The sequence below is a fragment of the Ischnura elegans genome, chromosome 12, assembly GCF_921293095.1.
Source record: "Ischnura elegans chromosome 12, ioIscEleg1.1, whole genome shotgun sequence".
Lineage (NCBI taxonomy): Eukaryota > Metazoa > Arthropoda > Insecta > Odonata > Coenagrionidae > Ischnura > Ischnura elegans.
This window is the reverse complement of record NC_060257.1, coordinates 29,324,395-29,343,957: the sequence shown is the minus strand read 5'-3', so window position 1 is coordinate 29,343,957 and position 19,563 is coordinate 29,324,395. Positions and strand designations below refer to the sequence as shown.

At 36.5% G+C, this 19,563-nt stretch overlaps 1 protein-coding gene across 2 annotated transcripts; it reads left to right on the top strand.

The window, feature by feature from the left end:
• Positions 1–4,362: 4,362 nt before the first annotated feature.
• Positions 4,363–17,821, top strand: LOC124169026 (AP-3 complex subunit sigma-1). Of its 2 annotated transcripts, XM_046547491.1 has the most exons (6): positions 4,363–4,649; positions 4,740–4,831; positions 4,935–5,118; positions 5,196–5,303; positions 14,154–14,195; positions 17,493–17,821. In XM_046547491.1, exons 1-6 carry the CDS (start codon positions 4,581–4,583, stop codon positions 17,613–17,615), a joined length of 618 nt encoding a protein of 205 aa, XP_046403447.1. In that variant the 5' UTR covers positions 4,363–4,580; the 3' UTR covers positions 17,616–17,821. The 2 variants fall into 2 exon arrangements, with proteins under 2 accessions (XP_046403447.1, XP_046403448.1); XM_046547492.1 differs by lacking the exon at positions 14,154–14,195 and having other exon boundaries at positions 4,386–4,649.
• Positions 17,822–19,563: the final 1,742 nt, after the last annotated feature.

The following is a 19,563-nucleotide window of genomic DNA, read 5'->3' as shown; positions in this document are numbered from 1 at the left end:
AAAGAGTATTGATTACATCAAAAGAATTTAAAAATAAAACAAAAAAGTGGAAGTTTGGAATGCATGTAACCATGGCAAATCAGTCTAACAGAAATCTTTGTGTCCCTTAATTTAATAAAAATAAAATATATAAAAAATAAACAAAAAAATTTTGAAAAGTTATTTAATTTTTCAAATAAAATTTTTTAATGATAATCATTAATTTATAAATTATTAAACAATACCATTGATAAAACTTCATAGGAAACATATGGTGTGTAATTTATAATCATAAAAACAATATATACAACTATGCATAAAAAAATAGTGTAGGGATGTATTATATTTTAGTGGTGGGGGAGGGAGTGAGGGGGATGAGGGGAGACAGGGTCGGCAAAATAATCTTTGCCCCCCTTGATAAAACTCCTAGTTCCCGCCCTGGGAGGTCCTGCTAGGTGAAATTAAGAGGACGTGTACTTTTATATTTTATTCTCAAACCACCGAATACAGCTCATTTTGGCCATTTTACATCGGGGTATTCAACAAATATAACATGTAAACGTTCACAAACAACCATGCCCTGGACAGGGGAAATCTACCCAGGCGGGACTCGAACCCGCGACCTCTAGTTTGGCAGGCTAGTACGTTACCCCACCGCCACAGAGGCCGGCCGGTATACAGGGAAGATTCAAAAGGAAGACTAAAATTGAGGCTCTAAGAATAGGGTCCAACAGGAATATTTAACCCCTCAACGCCACCATGTGTACCCAGTACGTACAATTTAAATTTCATATGGCTTCATCATGCTTACTAAGTATGCTTCCTGCCCTTCTGTATCTAAAACTTTCTCTCCATCAGATATTGCATTTTAAATTAAAACTAAATAGCATATAATTAGGAAAAATTAGCATATAGTAATGCATTATTTAATTCAGGTTTAGAAAAATGTTCAACAATACTGATAGTTCATCATGAAAGTTATAAATTATTGAATGATAGCATGCTAAAAAGGTGAAATTATTTAAATCTCATCCTGCTGCTGAGATGGGATTTAATTAAGTGTCCACCGCACTCGAGGATTAAGGAGAAGATCAAGCAGATACTGGAAGGCAAGGCTAACTAGGGTCATGGGACTAAGAGTGGATGTTCCTATGTTAAAATGAGAGGCTCCATAGAGTGGCTGCATGAGGAAACCTCAAAAAAAGCCATTGATTTTGTGGAGTAAGCATAGGCTTTACTTTCCCAACACAAGAATCTTTAGAGCCTTAATTCAAGAGTCTTTATTCAGCCTTAATGCTCCAGAGCTGCTCCTATTTAAGTCAGCTACATGTACCCATCATTGGAAACCCCAGCAGAGGGTTTTTCAGGATACTCCAGGTGAAGGCTATAACGAGAGCAAGGAAATTTCTGAGGGACGGATCCCAGAAGATAATGCAGGGGAAGGCTTGAAGGGGAGGCTCTAAGAAGAGGCTCCATGTGGGAAGCTCAAATCGAAGATTCCAAGGAGGCTAGAAGGGATATCTTCAAGGGGAGGCTTAAACTCAAATTTCTAAGAATAGGGTGCAAGAGTAGGCAAAAAGGGGAGGCATTAATGAAGAAGCTTCAATGGGAAATTCCCCTGGGAGAGTCTTAGGTGAAGGTCCAACGACTCCAAGGAGGGTCATCAAGTGTAGGCGCAGATGGAGTTGGCCAAAGTGGAGGAATCCAGGGCTCTCCAGAGAATCCAAGATATACCTCCAACAGAGGCTAAGAGGGAAGTCTGCATGAGGAAGTCCCAGTCTTCAATGGGAGGCAACATTCAGTGACATAGCCAGGGGGGATCCAGGAGGTCTGGACCCCCCCAAAATATAAAAACACAATTATTTTCCTTAAAAAAAAATAAAACAGCATATTGAAAAATCATGACTTTATAGAATATTTCTATAACAAATGAAGTTTTTTCGATTATGAAAAGTGTTAAAATTAGTTTAAAACCCATTACTTAGCACCCTGTTTTTCAAAAAATTTTCCCTCTGGTTTTGGATCCCCCCCAAACGAAATTCCTAGCTACGCCACTGGCTACAGTCACTGTCAGTGATTCACAGCTGAGGAGAGATGGAGGTAGAGCTTATCCTAGGCTTAGGCATAGGCATAGCCAATATTAGGGAGGCCGCCATCGACTATTTTATGGTAGGCCAACCGCTATTTTACTCAGTTTGATGAGTCACACATTCTGTATTTTATTCTTCAATAAACGGATACCTTAATATATATGGCGTGGTTATTTCACTCCTCGATAACCTGAAAGGCCCTAAAAAAAAAAGCTATTGTGATTAGGCTGATATAAATTAATATTAGTGGAGCATCAAATTTTGGATGCCAGCAAGACCTTTAATGCCTAAACAATTTTTCATTCAAGTAGAAAACAGTATGCGAGTGTATACAATATTTGAGCAGAAATTCGGAAGAAGATACAATACTGACATATGATCATAAATAATTGCAAATTTTGTTCTTTTGTGGACTAATATTTTCATTTCCATATTGTTTGATTTAAAAGGTGATGCTTCTTGGAGAAGTTATTTATTTTGGAGTCCAAATTAGTCTACAAATATAAAATTGATTATCAACAGGAATTCTGTGTTTCGATTTATGCAGGGAGGATGAGGACACAGAACACCGCAGTTAATCCGATAATCTGTGAACCAAAATGCAGCAAAAACAACAACTGATACTGCATGCCACTTGTAGCATAGCTGTCTGTACCTGAGAAATATTTTGACATCTCTCAACAAAATTTCAACCGTGAAAATCGCATCCAACGTTGCTTTCACAATAGGTAAACATGGAATAACTTGAGGAAATGAGGATACCAATATGTGATGAAAATCTTGGGTGCGACCGGAGTTGGAGCCCCTTATTCGCCAATTGGTGGTCAGTTATAGAACCATTTTCCCCGTGTGTTATGGTTACTAAATTTACCAGGCAATACCCATTTCTTAATAACACCAAGTAATTCCTCTATTAGGAACCATTGACCTAGTAGGAACCACTTGGAAAAAACATTTTTTTGTCCCCCTTTCAATTCCACCAACCACCCATTCCCCCTTCACATACCTTCCTCTTCCACACTTCATTTTTCCAAATTTACTTTCATCAATTTCGACAGTCATTCCCACTCCTCCAATTTGAGTACTTTCTTCAATCAATACGGTCTCACTCACTTCTCTACAAAAACTATACCAATCAGTCACTGTTTTATCCTTCACTTTCAAAACTGCCATTTTGTACTTATGCATACACTGCCCTAACCATTGACTATGTCAATTTTAAAATTTGACATATACTTAGATGACAATTGAAAAACCAAGAACCGTTTTTTACAGATCGTGAACATTCATGCGGATTATTTTGAGTTTGATTTTTACATACCCATTCATACCAATCAGTCTTCTTTGGTCTCCTAGTTAATTTCATTTGCCTTTCACACTTAGGACATTCATAACTTGACGCAATCAAACCTTCATTCATACACCAATTTAACACACACTTTTGTCCGTAAACAGGCACTAAAGCAAAATATCCGCTAGAATATTTAACCTCTCTTGAAAAACATTCATCCAAATTCTTTTTGTAATCCACTTCCATCAAAGTCATGTTCGAACGTTTTATGAAATGGTAACTTCGATAATAAATCCGATTTGTTGATAAAAATTTAGTGACCATAACGCGCGGGGAAAAACGCTAGAAACCGCCGCCAATCCGCCAAATGGCGAATAAGGGGCTCCAACTCCGGTTCACGGGTTCACCCAAATCTTGAATGCCTTTCACACACGCTCAACACGTTAATGGAGAGTTACATTTTTTCAGTGTTACATGACGCATGAAAGCATGAATTTTCCAATAATAAAATTCTAGCACTTTAAGTACGAAAGTTCATCATAACAACTTTATTGCATAACTATAAAATATAGTTGAAAGTTAAAACTTACTCTACATCTCATTCATGTTTGTTTGGCTTCATTCTTCACGATGTTTACCGCATGCTCACCAGACTAACTCAGAAATAATTTAAGATACACTATTTACATTTATATTAAAGAATTCACATCAAAACTGCGTAATTCACCACAGTTAATGTTAATAATTTTTTATCTTGGATAGCACATATCACATTACAATTCGCTCTCGCGCCGGTTATCGCAATTCGATAGTCTCGTTGACAAATGCATCGCCAACAATCGCTGACAATCGCCAACCGAATGTATCGCGTAGAGCCAACTTCACTTATTGACACTGGCAATTAAACCCAATTTACTATCTTTTTAAGCATGATATCAGTAGTATATTATACGAATAAATATAGTGAACTAAAATTATGCTTTTATCATTAGCGTAACCCAATAAATATTTCATTTGGTAGTAAAAATTAATTTTGAACTTCAATCCACTATCAATTGTTCGCTTTGTGAATGGTAAATGACCCCTTGCCACCCCAGCAGCAACTTCAATCGATTGGTCACCGTTTACGTAAATGTCTGTCAATGTTTTCGTTGGTGGTCACTTTGTACATTCATGGATATCAACACTACGTTAGTGACTAATCTCCTCTCGGATACAAGATGATTAAAGCAATTTTAGTTTTCAATAACCATGGGAAGCCTAGGTTATCGAAATTCTATCAATACTTTGTAAGTATATTGCTTAGGGGTCGGAAATAAGGTAAGCGGAACTTAGGCGTGTATAGTAGTTAATGCTGTGTATCTTTTTTCTTTTTGCAGACGGAAGATATGCAACAGCAGATAATAAAAGAAACATTTCAACTCGTTTCAAAGAGAGACGATAATGTGTGTAACTTTCTTGAAGGAGGGAGGTATGTTCTCAGTCTCTTAATTGTTCTAAGCACATAATTGTGTTATGTAATATCCCTTGTTTATTAGTTTCAATGAAAATTGTCTCTCTTCGTATCATTGCAGCTTGATTGGTGGTTCCGACTATAAATTAATTTACCGTCACTACGCTACTTTATACTTCGTTTTTTGTGTAGATTCTTCTGAGTCTGAATTAGGAATACTTGATTTAATTCAAGTCTTTGTTGAAACTCTAGATAAATGCTTTGAAAATGTCTGCGAACTTGATCTTATTTTTCACGTAGATAAGGTGAGTTATTCAATTTTATTTTTCCCTTTTATCCCATCTTTATTTCTACCATATGTTAACCTGTTGATATTTTTCAGGTTCATTACATTCTCAATGAACTCGTCATGGGAGGTATGGTTTTGGAGACCAATATGACAGAGATTCTGACCCGAATAGAGGAGCAAAATAAGCTTGAAAAGCAAGAGGTAATGTTTAAAACTGTTATATTAAAATGCCCCCGGTTCCAACCGAGATTTATTTTGTTTTTTTGTTCACCAATGTTAATTTTTTAAGGATAATCAATCAAGAGCATTATTTAATGAGCAGTAGTTCTAAAAAATTTCACACCTTGTTATACCCCTCTTCTGGTTATTTATTCCCAACCTCTTGAAATTTGTCTGAAAATGAAAGTTGTCTAACTTCGATTTCAATTTTCTTATATAGTCTATATCTGTCTCATGTTAATGTTAACGCAATGATAAACGTGTATTAATCGTTTTTAGAGCAAATTCCTCTATAAAATCTATCTCTAGTAAATGTAGGCACTTTCTCTGTTAATATGTATTCCATGTGTCGTGTTGCCTTGAATTTTCGTATTTTATTCATCCTGTCTTTAGTAAACACCTTGTTTAGCCTTCTTCTGCATCGAGTAAATTACCTTCATCCAGTTCGTACTTCTCAACACTTGTGTCCATACTTCATCATATTATTGGTACCTACTCTCCATTGTAAATTATCCTCTCTCTATTAAAATTCTGATTATCTTGATAGCTGGGTAATTTTCTCATTTTCATCGAATTATATCTGACTTTTCAGTAGTCACATCATCAAAGCCTCTAGCTGCATAGGTTGAATAATTTATAGAATTACTACTCTAAATTTTCAAACTCATCATTCTTAAGACAACACCATTCTTCCTCATGATCCTTGAGATTTACTTCTAAAATATTTACCCGTCATCATAAAATGCATGGAATACTGTGACTTTTTTGTACATATTTGTTTTCACCATCGTTTCTCTTGTTCATTCAATCAAGTGGTGATCTGAAATATCATCAGTAGGTCCATCTATGTGTTACATTGTGTCGAGGGTTCCTTCCTCATAGAAAGTGTCTAATTTAATCCATGGTAGTTGTCACTCCTTAAGTTTTGTGGTCATTGGTAGGATAGTTTTTCAAGTGCATGTTACAAACGGCATCAGACCATTGCTCATTGTGACTCTGTTTTTGGTATTGGTTCTTCAAAACTATTACTTTTATCCTTCAAATGTATTCAGACAATTTGTACATCCTCCCGTGTAGAAGTTACATTATTCCAAGATACACACCCATTTTTGTTTCACACCATTTAGTTTGATTAAAAATAACGTGACTTCTGTGTTGGGTTCAGTTTTGTTCTGTGTGTTGTGTTGTTAGGTATATCAGATAGAAGCTTTTTGGCCAGTTATGCCATTGACACCTCTATGTATTAGTTCTCACTTCCTAATCATCTCACATACCTTACTCCTACGATATATTTTTGAAGAAAATAAAGTTAAATTACTAGCAGTAATATGGATATGGCATTGAAGCTGTGCGATAAGGGAGGGGTAATTGAAGGTCGCTCCTCAGTTGCCTCCGTCAGTTTAAATATATGTATGTGGTCGTAGGTTTTAAATTGGTTAAAATTTTTGGTCTTTATGATCTTAAATTGAAATGGGATATTTTCTTTCAAGTTTCTTTGTATGTATTGACATTCATGGCAATGTTTTTGTCTCTGGAATCTGCAGTAGTACCAAACTTGTCAAGAATGTCATCTTACAAATTCTAAAACATAAGTCCCTTCTTCATTTTGATGAATACGTATTTGTAGTATCTGTTAAGAACATTATTATTGGCTTTATAAGCTGCGTAAAAAAGAAAAGCTTCATGCTAGGATTTACTCATCATCGCAAAACTAGACTGAAAGTAGTCCTCAACTCCAGTTTCATACTTCATCATTTTTATGTGCTGTAGGACAGTTATACTTGAAAATTGGTTCTAATTTAGTTTTCTCTGCGAAGTAAAAGTTAGTGTTTTAATCTGGAAATCCCTTTTAGTGAGGCCTTCTCTCTTCAAAGCTATTTGTCCTCTTTCTTTCATTCAGTAGCCTGGTCAACACAGCATCATTGTAACGGGTGCTTACTTCGCTGGCTAGCTGTTGCTTTGGGGTTCGTTGTCAATCATCTGTTAATTCACGTTTGTGTCTTGAGTGTGACTATATAAATGTTTGATCACTGTGTTTGCTTGAACTCCCGAAATCACAATGTGCACGAGATACAGTTGTCTGGCTTAAGTGTTGTGGGGCTGAAGTTTCGTTGAGTCCATGAAGCATGTACTTAGCACCTATTCATCACTATACTTTATTTTTCACCATACTCATCTTCTTCACATGACTCAACTCTCTAATGACACTCACACTCACCATTGACTCCTTCCAAATGTGTCTAAAATTTTCAATTCTGCCTTGAAAAGAATCTTAAAATTACATCAATCGTCCATTATTGATTTCATGAAATGGTGTGTAGTGTAGCAGTTAGGTTTCCACTGCGTTGATCAGTTGATCTTTACATGGTTTTTGGGTTTTCACTGCATTGAAACTTCTTCATTGATGACATGCCAACAACATGACTAAGCAATAGTTATAATGGACACATTGAAAGCCAGGTCATAGTGACCAAGCGCAGAACGTGATGGAAGCAGTCAGTATAACTAACAAGGGGAATACACGACCTTCGCATCGCCGATCGAGCTCAAATTTTGCGAATCGGTAGTTTATGGGTACAAATGTAATATGCCGAAGCGAGACGACGCACTTCTCGTAAAATTCCGAGAAAAAAGCAATTAAAAATCGTTAAAAATGAAGATACGCTATATAAGCTGTTTTGAACGCCCATGTTAAACAATAGGGCGACAGCCCAGTGGACGGTGTCCGATTGTGGAGGTGAAGGTAGCGAGATCGATGCTTGCTCAGGGAACTTTTTTTTGTGTTAATTTTTAAGAATTTTATTGTTTAAATTTTTAAAGTTCGTTTTCTTATCTTCGTTACTACTATGGAATATATTTTTAAAAGAGTTTTTTTAAATATTTAAATCAGGAATGGATCAGCTTGGGATTAGGAACTGAGGATGAAGGGTGGATAGAAACCCGGCGTCGGCATTAGCCTGCTCTTAACGAAAGGCGCCAAGGGGACCACGGCTTAACGTCCCATCCGATGGACGGTGTACTGCACAACTAGTGTAATCCACATTACACGCAGGGATTGAATTTAGGAATGCCCCTTAATTCTTTACCGAGATTTGGATGTGGAAGACCAGTACACTGCCTCACCACTCCAGTTAATCCTTTATTTGCAATTTTCAGGATGGAACTCATCATAAAGACATGCAAAGGAAAGTGATTTGCGGCTCCACGAACAAGCAGAAAAGGCTGATCTATCGGAATGTTGAACGTGTGGTTCGCAGCTAATATAATTTTTATCGATGAGCAGCTCCCAGCAATAGTGCCACGCACACGTTAACTCATCCGTAGGAATATCCAAGGATAGAGTCTCTATGTTCAAAAGAAGTGTGTACCCCTAACGTATCAAAGCGATTAATCCAAAGGAAAATATCACTTGACACACTGTATCTTATGTACATTCACTCCAAGATGGCTCTCTGCCTAACAATCTACTATTTATCTCTCCTCACCATAGTATCAAATCAGCAAAAAAAATCAAAACAAAAACAAACATGCTCACAGACAAATAAAACACAACAAATAAACTCAAAAACAGAAAACAAACCAAACACATACAAAAGTGATTCCGGTCATAAATACACATACATCACCCCTTTCCGCACATGCCTGTCGGCCGCGAAAAAGGGAAAAAATTTGCAAAACTTTCCCCAATTATTCGATTCTTCTATTACAGGTTAATCAAGTACCCACATAACATTATATGTTTCCGGGAAAATAATTGAACATGCATGTTTGCTTCGAAGCTCGCTGGCACGAGACAATTTTTCGTAAATGTAAATGACGTGTAGTAAAATCTGATGCTTTCCCGGCGAATATGTTCAAAAAAGGCTATTCGGGCTTCCAGCCGGGTGGTCTCCCTCCATTCTGCCACAGACAAATTATACACACGTAAACACAACACACGTAAACACACGTAAATATGCCTCAGGCATATTTACGTGTGTTTTCCTTCAAAAATTATGGACAGTCGTTGCAGTTGTGGAAAAAACGCCTTTTCTACTTGTTCGTGGTGCCGCAAATCACTTTGCTTTACATGTCTTTATGATGAGTTCCATCCTGAAAATTGCAAATAAAGGATTAACTGGAGTGGTGAGGCAGTGTACTGGCCTTCCACATCCAAATCTCGGTAAAGAATTAAGGGGCATTCCTAAATTCAATCCCTGCGTGTAATGTGGATTACACTAGTTGTGCAGTACACCGTCCGTCGGATGGGACGTTAAGCCGTGGTCCCCTTGGCGCCTTTCGTTAAGAGCAGGCTAATGCCGACGCCGGGTTTCTATCCACCCTTCATCCTCAGTTCCTAATCCCAAGCTGATCCATTCCTGATTTAAATACATATTTAAAAAAAACTCTTTTAAAAATATATTCCATAGTAGTAACGAAGATAAGAAAACGAACTTTAAAAATTTAAACAATAAAATTCTTAAAAATTAACACAAAAAAAAGTTCCCTGAGCGGGCATCGATCTCGCTACCTTCACCTCCACAATCGGACACCGTCCACTGGGCTGTCGCCCTATTGTTTAACATGGGCGTTCAAAACAGCTTATATAGCGTATCTTCATTTTTAACGATTTTTAATTGCTTTTTTCTCGGAATTTTACGAGAAGTGCGTCGTCTCGCTTCGGCATATTACATTTGTACCCATAAACTACCGATTCGCAAAATTTGAGCTCGATCGGCGATGCGAAGGTCGTGTATTCCCCTTGTAAGAGTCTTTCAAAATAGAGTCAAATTCATTTTAGATTCATTTGCAGTGATATTTCTGTGCTTCACATACAGCTTCTGATAGAAAAGCTGTTAAACTAAAGCATCATGGTGGTTAATGTGTTAAATAAAATATGACCGAAGGCTGATAAAAGCAGTGAGCATAGTTAATAATATGCCCAAAAACATTGTTACAGAGAGTAGATACCATCTCCATGTCTCATGGGAGAGGGTTCTCAAAGAAATCATTAGGCACCAAAACACCCTCTGATTAAATATAATAACTTTGTAAATTTCACATATACATATTAAGTTGAAACTGATAACAAAGTTATTTTATTTTATGTGAAGCAATTTCACCGGGTAGTGCCTGAAACTATCCATCAAACACTCTTTTTCATTGGTTGCAAAAATCCGTGATAAATACAGCCAACATTAGAAGTTAGCCCTTGGCTTAAGTACACTGGTTGGAATGCTAGCAAAAATTAAATCTATAAGCAAGTTTCAAAACAGAGAAAACCCCAGAACACACAAAGATCTACATGATGTGTAGTTTTGCATTTAAAGTCTGAAATAATATCTAAAATTGTGTATACATAGCAATTTTATTCCAGGCCTTCAAGGTGTCTGCTTATAACCTTTCAGGTGAAATATCTGAAGTTGCCTTGTTGGGTTTTGACAAAATGGAAAATTTTTGGATGGGTGTACTGCCTAAGCTAAAAGTGCTATGCTAATAAATGCTAAGGAGGGCTATTTGGGAATTTAATGGGTCACATGTACTTCTTGAGATCTGACATCATTCATTGAGTCGTTCAATGTACAGCAAGGAGATTCAGGTAGATGAATTGAACTAATCTATGATCCAGTGTATGAGATGTTGGCTCAGTTTTTTGTTCCATTTCTTCTCTTGTGTCGTGCCGTGTCATGTGTTTCGCATTTGTTTTCCTTGCAATTTGGGACGGAAACACATTGAAAAAGACAAAACTTGTAGCATGTACATCTCAGAAAACGGTGAGTGATATCGTAAAGATTTTAAATCATGCATTCTTTATGTGAATTAAAACCTAATTATGTGTATGGAAGAGGGTTTAAACTGTGTTTTAAACCCTGAATGCATAGAAATTATGAATTAATATGCATTTACAGTAGGTGTATATCAATTTATATCCACCATTTGGCACTGCAAAAGATACGTTGTGGCCATCCCACATGAATAAAAATGGATTTACCCTCTCATTGCCTTAAATGAATATCATTCCGATGGCTATGAATGGAATAAAAGCAGATCCAGAAGGATGGAAAAGAAATGAAATTAAGATGGTTGCTCATCACTATTTCAGTCATTTTCTCAAACACAAAAAGTTAATATGGTAGACAATTATGAAAGCATCAGGTAGTTAATATCTAAAGATAATTACAGTCTACCCTCTAAGTATAACAAAGATCACCATCCATTAAAAATATTTATATAGGAGTATACAACTTGTACTTGCCCCACCCGTCTTAGCCACTTTGAACAAAGCACTGGCAAAACTGGTTGCATCAGTGGGGAAGGGGTATTTTCTTACATCGGAGAACAAATTTATGATCAGAATGGAATTGATTTTATCAACATTTTGAGCTAGTCAGCTTTGAGCTAATGAAGAACCTTCAGAGGTGGAGAATTTTTGACAAGCTGTGATGTTGTATGGGGAAATTTAATAAAAATTGATGGTGAAAACTTCACATGTCCAAATTCCCAAATAGCCCCACGAGGAAATTTATTTACTGTTGCTTTGCATTAGTATAGATAGAAAGGCTTTTAGGAAAATAAATTATATTTTAATGGCTGATTGTTGGTGCTACTAATGATTCAGACTAGAAGTTGGTCATGTGTAAAGTAATGTAACTAATAGTATGCTGTTGTAGTATGGTGACTGTAAATTGTTTGAGGTGAAAATAACTATTTGCTTGGTTGCCAAACAAAAAATGGGTTTATCAAGTGTTTAAAGCTGGAACTTAATTTTCAATGGACTAAATAGAATTATTTGTGCCTACGTAATCAATTCAACCTCTGCAGCTAAGAAAAAACTCATTAAACTCATTATTATTTAGAGTATAGTTGTTAGTGATGAAAAATAGTTATTTTTCATTATTAACCTCTTGCTTTCGCATGCTTGGAAGAAAACTGTGCCTCAGCTCTTCAGGTGACCTCATGGAAGTTATAGACTTCTTGCCTTAAGAGCATAGGTTTTCACTTTATGCTCACTGGGCATAGTTGAGACCTTACATAAATAAAATGCATAGTTTTACATTGAAGAAATAAAATATATTCCTCACTAAGTGCGACTCATATTGAACTGAAATGTTGTAGCTAGTCTTCTCTGAGCATAACTTTCTGGGATAGTAAATGGGCTTTATGAAAGAAAGAGCAGCCAACAAATAACTGATAGGTACCAAATAGGGTGGTTTCCTATTATTTTTTTATTGCCTAAATCGAAAGATTATTACTCCTGGAGTATGTATTTCACGCTTTTAGATTTTTAAATGACGATATCTATTTTTCGCGATTAAATGAAAAGTGAAAATTTTCAAGCGCGCGAAAACGCGACGCTTAAGTATGAATGTCGGGAAGTCTCTCCGTTTGACGTATTTCTGGTTCCCCCTCCCGCCCTGCGAGGTGACCTTGAGGCGAGGCTTAGTGCTGATACGACGCAGGCTGCTAGCGGCTAGCCTAGTACCCTGCTGGCTGGTAGCGCTTGGCTTAAATAAGGATTATTAATAACTTATCAAACGAGGAAAACTTTCCGACCTTAGCCAGTTTTAATAAGTGATTGTTAAGACATGTTTCCCTGAGCTCTGCACCTCATGCATGCAATGGTAACCTCAGACGACGTATAACTCCTATCTTCTCGTATAGAAACTAGGTCCCTGTGACGTCACGTGGAGTGGCATTGCATGGGCGCCAATCTGGCCCTTTTCAAATGAGGATAAAAATGGACCATTGCCATTCGTCTAACCCGGTATTTCTAAAACAAAATAATTTGTGTATTATGAATACACTAATGGTGGGTAACGAATCGCAATCAATGCCTTTCGTTTTCTTTGATGAAGGAAACCACCCTATTCAGTGAATTAAAATTGCTATGAAAATTAACCTGTGAGGTTTCTGTACCTTGATTCCAAGATATTTTTGGTTAATGATGATTCTCACAGTACATACATAGTTAACTCTCCTGATCCATTATTTTTGAAATCTATTTGATATTGGTAGAGTTTGGTTTGAAGGAACCCAAGTAAAGACCTTAAAGAAAAAGGAATGTAACTGCAATATGTGGTTTTAAAAAAAGGCATTGCCTATTGTGTAACCTGCAAAAACTGTGGTATATGAGGCTGGAGAGATGATTTATTAAATGTTAACTAATCCTTTGACAAGTTTATGGTAACATGATTTCTCGTGAAACAATCGTATCTATGAATTTTTTTTTCGGTGTTATGTTTGGACTGAGATTCCTTCACAGTTTGTTTGCAAAATATTTTAACTTGACATTACATAATGATTCACTAAATACTTGCATGAATACAAACAGGTGCATTTGATCTTAGTTAATCACTTATCTCATGTCTTGAAAAGTATCCTTCAGTGACGTATTCTGGGTGCATATTTTTTCTATAACTTGAATCTGTGATCTATATCCTATGGAATTTGGATGTGATTTATAAATAAGCTGTTGTACATTTTCATACATCAAGAATTCCTATCTTTTAAATTATATATTCATTAGAGGAATGGGGGCTGCATTGATTGCCTGTGATGCTTCAAAATAAACATTTTTGTCTTTAATTATGGTTTTCATGGACAATTTATTAGCAATCTCTGTTCAAGCAATACAAACATGTTGTTACATATTTCTTCACTGTGGCTCTTAACGTATGAAATTTTAAACATATCTTTTATGGAATTCAGGTGAACATTATTATGTATGCAGTTCTCATTCAATCCACCAACTTACAAAGTGAAGTAATTTTATACTTATAGGATTTTAGCTTAGGTTTTATTTCATATACATATGAACTTTTCTTAACTTCTAATATAAAATTGTTTTTTCAGGATAGTGTTGTTCATTTTAACGCCTCTTCAAATATCATCGTGTTAAGTACTTTATCTAATTTTGTTGTAGTATGAGTCTTTCTGCTTTTGAATCTGAGCTGTATGTACAGATGTTCCACACCCAGCTAAAGTCATTCCATGATAGTGTTCATTGTACATACGTTTAGTTTCTGAACCTAGATCTCATTATTCCCCAAGAATTAGTCTGCATACACCATGAATTTGATGGGAAATGGATAGATGTGCTAGGTTGAAGGAAAAACATTACTTAATGAACAGTATTTCCTTAAAATATACCATTCCCAGATTATAACTATAATAATAATAGTATATGTAGCTTTTGTGGTGGATATGGACGTATTGCTGGCTGAATTTCTTTAATCTGTAAATTTTTTAATGATTTGAGCTGAGACAAATGTTTGCAGGATCTAAGTCTGATGTCTTTTTTATCGTATCAATGTGTTTTTTTTTTTTGTTTTTTTGTCAGCGATAGTTGTACGCATAGTAGAAATTATTTAATGTTTAAATAATTGCCATAGTTGGAGGACGAAGGAAATCTGTCTCCAAGCTATTAACCCTTGGGCTGTGGGAGTTTGCGATTTTAGCTGCTAGCCAGTGCAGAAGGTCCCCCTGTGCAGGAGGCACCCCTGTGCAGGGGGCACCCCTGCCACGATGGCTGGTCTGGTAGAATTAAGCCTCTTAGCAATCCTAATGGAGAGGGAAAGTGCCCAAGTGCAAGATATCCAGGTAGCGATAAACATTTTGGCTAAATGCTGCAGTCAGCGTGCAAAAGGTATAAACACGCTCCTGCACTCTAAGGGTCAAACTTTTCATCTAAGTCAAAATTGTAAGAGAACTATCTGTTACTCTTCCTGGCTGAGAAGGGTAGAGTTCAACGTGCTGAAAATCACACCACAGTTTTACTGGTCAAGCCAAGTAGCACTTGCAAATTTTTACATACTACTCCTTCATGGCGAATTGAATTTCCTTCCGATGTCACATTTTACTTTTCAGTGCACTATGCTATTGACAAATGCGAAAGTGAGACCTGTGGTGTTCACCATTTCCTTTTAAATGAGTTATTTGAATGTACATATAATTTTGTTTTGCAAAAAATTTCCTTTTGGAAGCTAAGCTATGATTCTGGTTCATCTCAGTGGATATGTTGATTCTCAATGCATACTTGCGTTTGAGATGTGACAAAAAATAATGGAGAATAGAGAATAATTGGAGAAATCATGTGTAGAAGAGGCTCATAGTTCCTATGACGTGCATTCTTGTCCAACTGTCGAAATTCACAATTCACATGGCAGGCTTGAAGTATACCACCACTGTCGAACGATGAGGTTTTATCTGGGAATGGTGTATTTGTCAGAGAAATTCACTGACCCTAATCTTCACCATATGAATGGCACTTTATGGAAATGTTCCATTATCATATTTTCTGCACGCTTGGAAACGTTTTTATATTTCATCATTAAACATCCTCCATCAGGTAATTGATGTCTTGAAACTTTGTTTCTGCTCGTATTGTCATTTTTCCCTTTTGAAAGCTACTGGTTTATCATATTTTGCTGAAAGTAATTATTGTTTTTTGCTCTTCTTGGATGACAATCACCTAGCACGTGAATAAAATGTTATGTGAAAAGTTCTACATAGATCAGGAGATTGACATCAAAGCCCTATGTTCGGAAAGTGTTATTTTACCCTTATTGTCATGGAGAATGGAAAGGTGTTAGAATAAGTGCTTACAAGAATGATTTGCATTAGGGGATGTAATTGCTGTAGTAAAGTTAGAATTTGAGGTTAAATTGACCTGGAAATTTTTGGGTGTTCCATGAGCAGTGAAGTGCTCCTGGTTGGATCGTTTAATTTTATACTCAATGGGGTTTATTTTCATGAAAATTTGAATTATATTTGTACAAATTTCAATAGAAACTAGCAGTTACAATGAAAGAGTTCACCTTTATCATTCCAGTTTTAATGAACCTGAAGCAAAGAAATAATGCCGTTCTTTTTTGAAGACATTTTGACAATGAAAGTATTTTTAATAATTTTCCATCAACCACTACTTATATATAAATACGAGGAGGAAATTTTTGGACATCCTAATTAGAATCCAGAAGATTGCTCTAAGAAAGTATATGATACGGTAATGAAGTTGTTTTCGATGAATACGTAGTGATTTGGTGAGAAATTTCAGGTGAAACTAATTAGATTAACATTGAATCTTCAATTCAGTACTATTGAGGAAAATGAAGTAGTGCCCTGTGTAGGGCTTTAATTTCAACTATTTTCAGTTTTTAAAGATAATGTTTTTAATAGCTGCAAAGTTGCAGTGTGGTTCAGCTTCACCAAGAATTTTCAAGCTGAATAAAAACCTGAAATCTACATCAATTTCATAATTGTGATATTCATAGTGAAGTTGTTATTTATTATGTAGTCCACATATGACATGTAATTTTATTGAGGCGCCACACATCTCAGTGTTAAAAATAGAGCTGATGTTTCTTCTTCCTTACCTGAGAGATCTCTAGTTAGGCAGAAGAAATTTAGCTCTATTAAAACATCGAGATGCACATAACCTTAAGAACATTAACAAGTCACAGTGATAATTGTCTATCTTGGAAATCGCGATGAGGAAAAGATAAATATTATTTTATAATTTGTAGCATTCAATATGTCTTTTCTGATGCATAATATAGATAATTACTGAACACATAACCCACAAATTTACATGAATGAGACCACAAAATATTTTGTCCTTCAATTTCAGTATAAAGGTTACCTATAGACATTATTGTCACGTTGTCCACCAGTGGAGGGTAGAGGTTTTTTTAAAGATTATTCTGCTGAAGTGACATAAATGAACAATATAGCTTCTGTTATCAATTACTGAATTCAAAGAACAAATCATTGGATATGGTAATATTACATTGGACTGCTCAATAACTAATATTCACATGTCAAAAAAAAAACAACAATTTAAATACCCATGGGGCATCCTACTTTTATCATCATAGATGTAAAGATCCAGTTATCTCCAGCATGTTATATACCCTTTCAAATTACCTTTGATACCTGTGTAATATGAAGTGATGGAATTGAAGTGATTAAAAATGTTCCTGAATGCCTGAAGTTTGGAATACAATTAGCTACAATGTTAATGCATGTCCGATATCTCAGTCTATTTGATCATGAGTGCATGAAGTTAGCAGTGCTGTACTTATGCCTAAATGCCTAGTGGAAAGCTCTCTGTGAAGGTACTAGGAAATGTGATATTTGTCACTTTCATCCAAGAAATAAAAAAAATTGTATTTTTTTTTCATTGTGCTTTAGGCGGGTCTTGCTGCAGCTCCGGCCAGGGCCGTGTCAGCTGTGAAGAATATGAACATCCCGCAACAGATTAAGGACATGAAACTCCCTGATCTACCCCAGGCTATCAAGGACTTAAAGTTTTAGGTCAGAGTGGAATATCTGTTGCAATCAATCAAGAGAAACCAAGGCAATCATTGGTTATTCACTAAAGCTTATCTTTTCTTATACATTTTCACTGTACATTCCTGTCCTCATAATTGGTGGTAATTTTTCCCCAACAAGGAGAAAAACAAAGATCTAATTCTCCCCTTAAAGTTCTCATACTTTAATAAAATGATGTTTAAAGTGAAGTTCTTTTTATTTTATACTACAGTGTGTATGGCAATTGACACCTGACCCTTGTCTGAGAATTGGCTCGCACAAATGCTTCAAAACCACTACGCAACGTCAGAAACTACACTGTCAGGCACCATGCCGTGTAGTCCCGTCTCGCACAAGCTGCCCTGGTTGCAACTGCTGTGGGACGTGTATCCATGATCACAGTGTGTGGTCACGCACTGCGATGCTTGCAAAAAAGGAACACGGAGCTCCAGTGAATGCACGTGTGCGCTCCAGTGTGCGATCGCTTCCCTTTTATGAAGGGGTTGCACGGTGTATCCTAGCTTTAAAATGCAGTAATTCCGGTATTTTGCATCTGACTTTTTTTTATAAAGATCTTGGAAAACATTGAATGAGAGTGAAAATCATGCACAAATAATCCGCAACATGGATGTGCCACAGCCGGATAATTGGGAGTCTGCTGTATGTAGTGTTTTCTACCAGTTAAACATATGAGGGCCGTTTTTTTTCAAGCTCCGATGGGCCATGAACAGAAGACTAAACGATTGATAAAAAATTATTTTATTGCTAAATATTGAGCATGCTAATGGTGTCCTTTTGACATAATGGCCTCGGCGATTGAGGAATTGGTCATGAGTGTACAAGCTTCATTATACCTTCTTCATAGGATGTTGCTGCCAATGACTTCCAATGAATGTTGCCCTTGTCCTGAAGCCATCGCCCGTTTGAAAACGCTTCTCACCTAGCCATATCTTTATTTCAGTGTAAAGATGGAAGTCACACGGTCTAGGTCGGCATTGTACAGTGGGTAATCGCAAATATCCCATTAAAAATTGCTCAAGGAGCAGTTTGGCTGAATCAGCACTGAGAAGACGGATGTTGTCATGGATCAAAACACTTTCATAAGTCAGCATGTCTCTTCTTTTGTTTTGAATGGGTACATAATGTTTCACAGGGAGCAGCTGCATTGCAGCAGTTGTCACTAGCTGCATGAAACCCACAATCAATGCACCTTTTTGAACCAAAACATGGAAGCATAACTTGTTCAATTGTTGAAAGGATCGCCTGAATTTTCTTTCTTTGTCTAGTGATTATTGGTGCATCCATTGTAGAGATTTTTGCCTTGATTCATGAGTGCCGTATTTAATGGCTCATCTGTAGCCATAATGCATTAACAAATTCTCTTTTCAAGACATGTCAATTCTGAAGCCATTTGACGAGTTTTCTGGCTGTTGCTCCGTTGTTTATCAACCACTCCCTTCTCTCTACAGAACACTACATTCAAGCCCTTGTCAGTTAATTTTTATACTGTCATAAGCCCGGAATAGAGGATTAACAGCTGCTTATCAGTATCTACTGCTGCTGCATCACCTTATTCCCCAGGACTTTCTCTTCTAACAAGGGGAGACCACGAACCTTGCTCTGCTTTTTTCAATGCCACACATAGCTGAACTGGTAGTGGTTCCATTGAATGGGCCTTATTATGGCTGTATTTAATTATTTTCATGCGGTACTTTTAACAAGCCTTACCTATTTAATTTCAAAATAGAGCCTCTCCTCAGAGATGTGTCAGTTGGTGTAATGGTTAGTGTCGTCGACTCCAATGCAGGGGGCCTGGGTTCAGGGTTTCGTCACAACATTATATTTTGTAGTCTTCATTTTGATCATAAGGTAACAAGTATTTCATTAATTTTACTCGCAGCAAGCATGCAAGAAGTTTTTTATATTCATAATGGGGTTACTTAATCGCTGT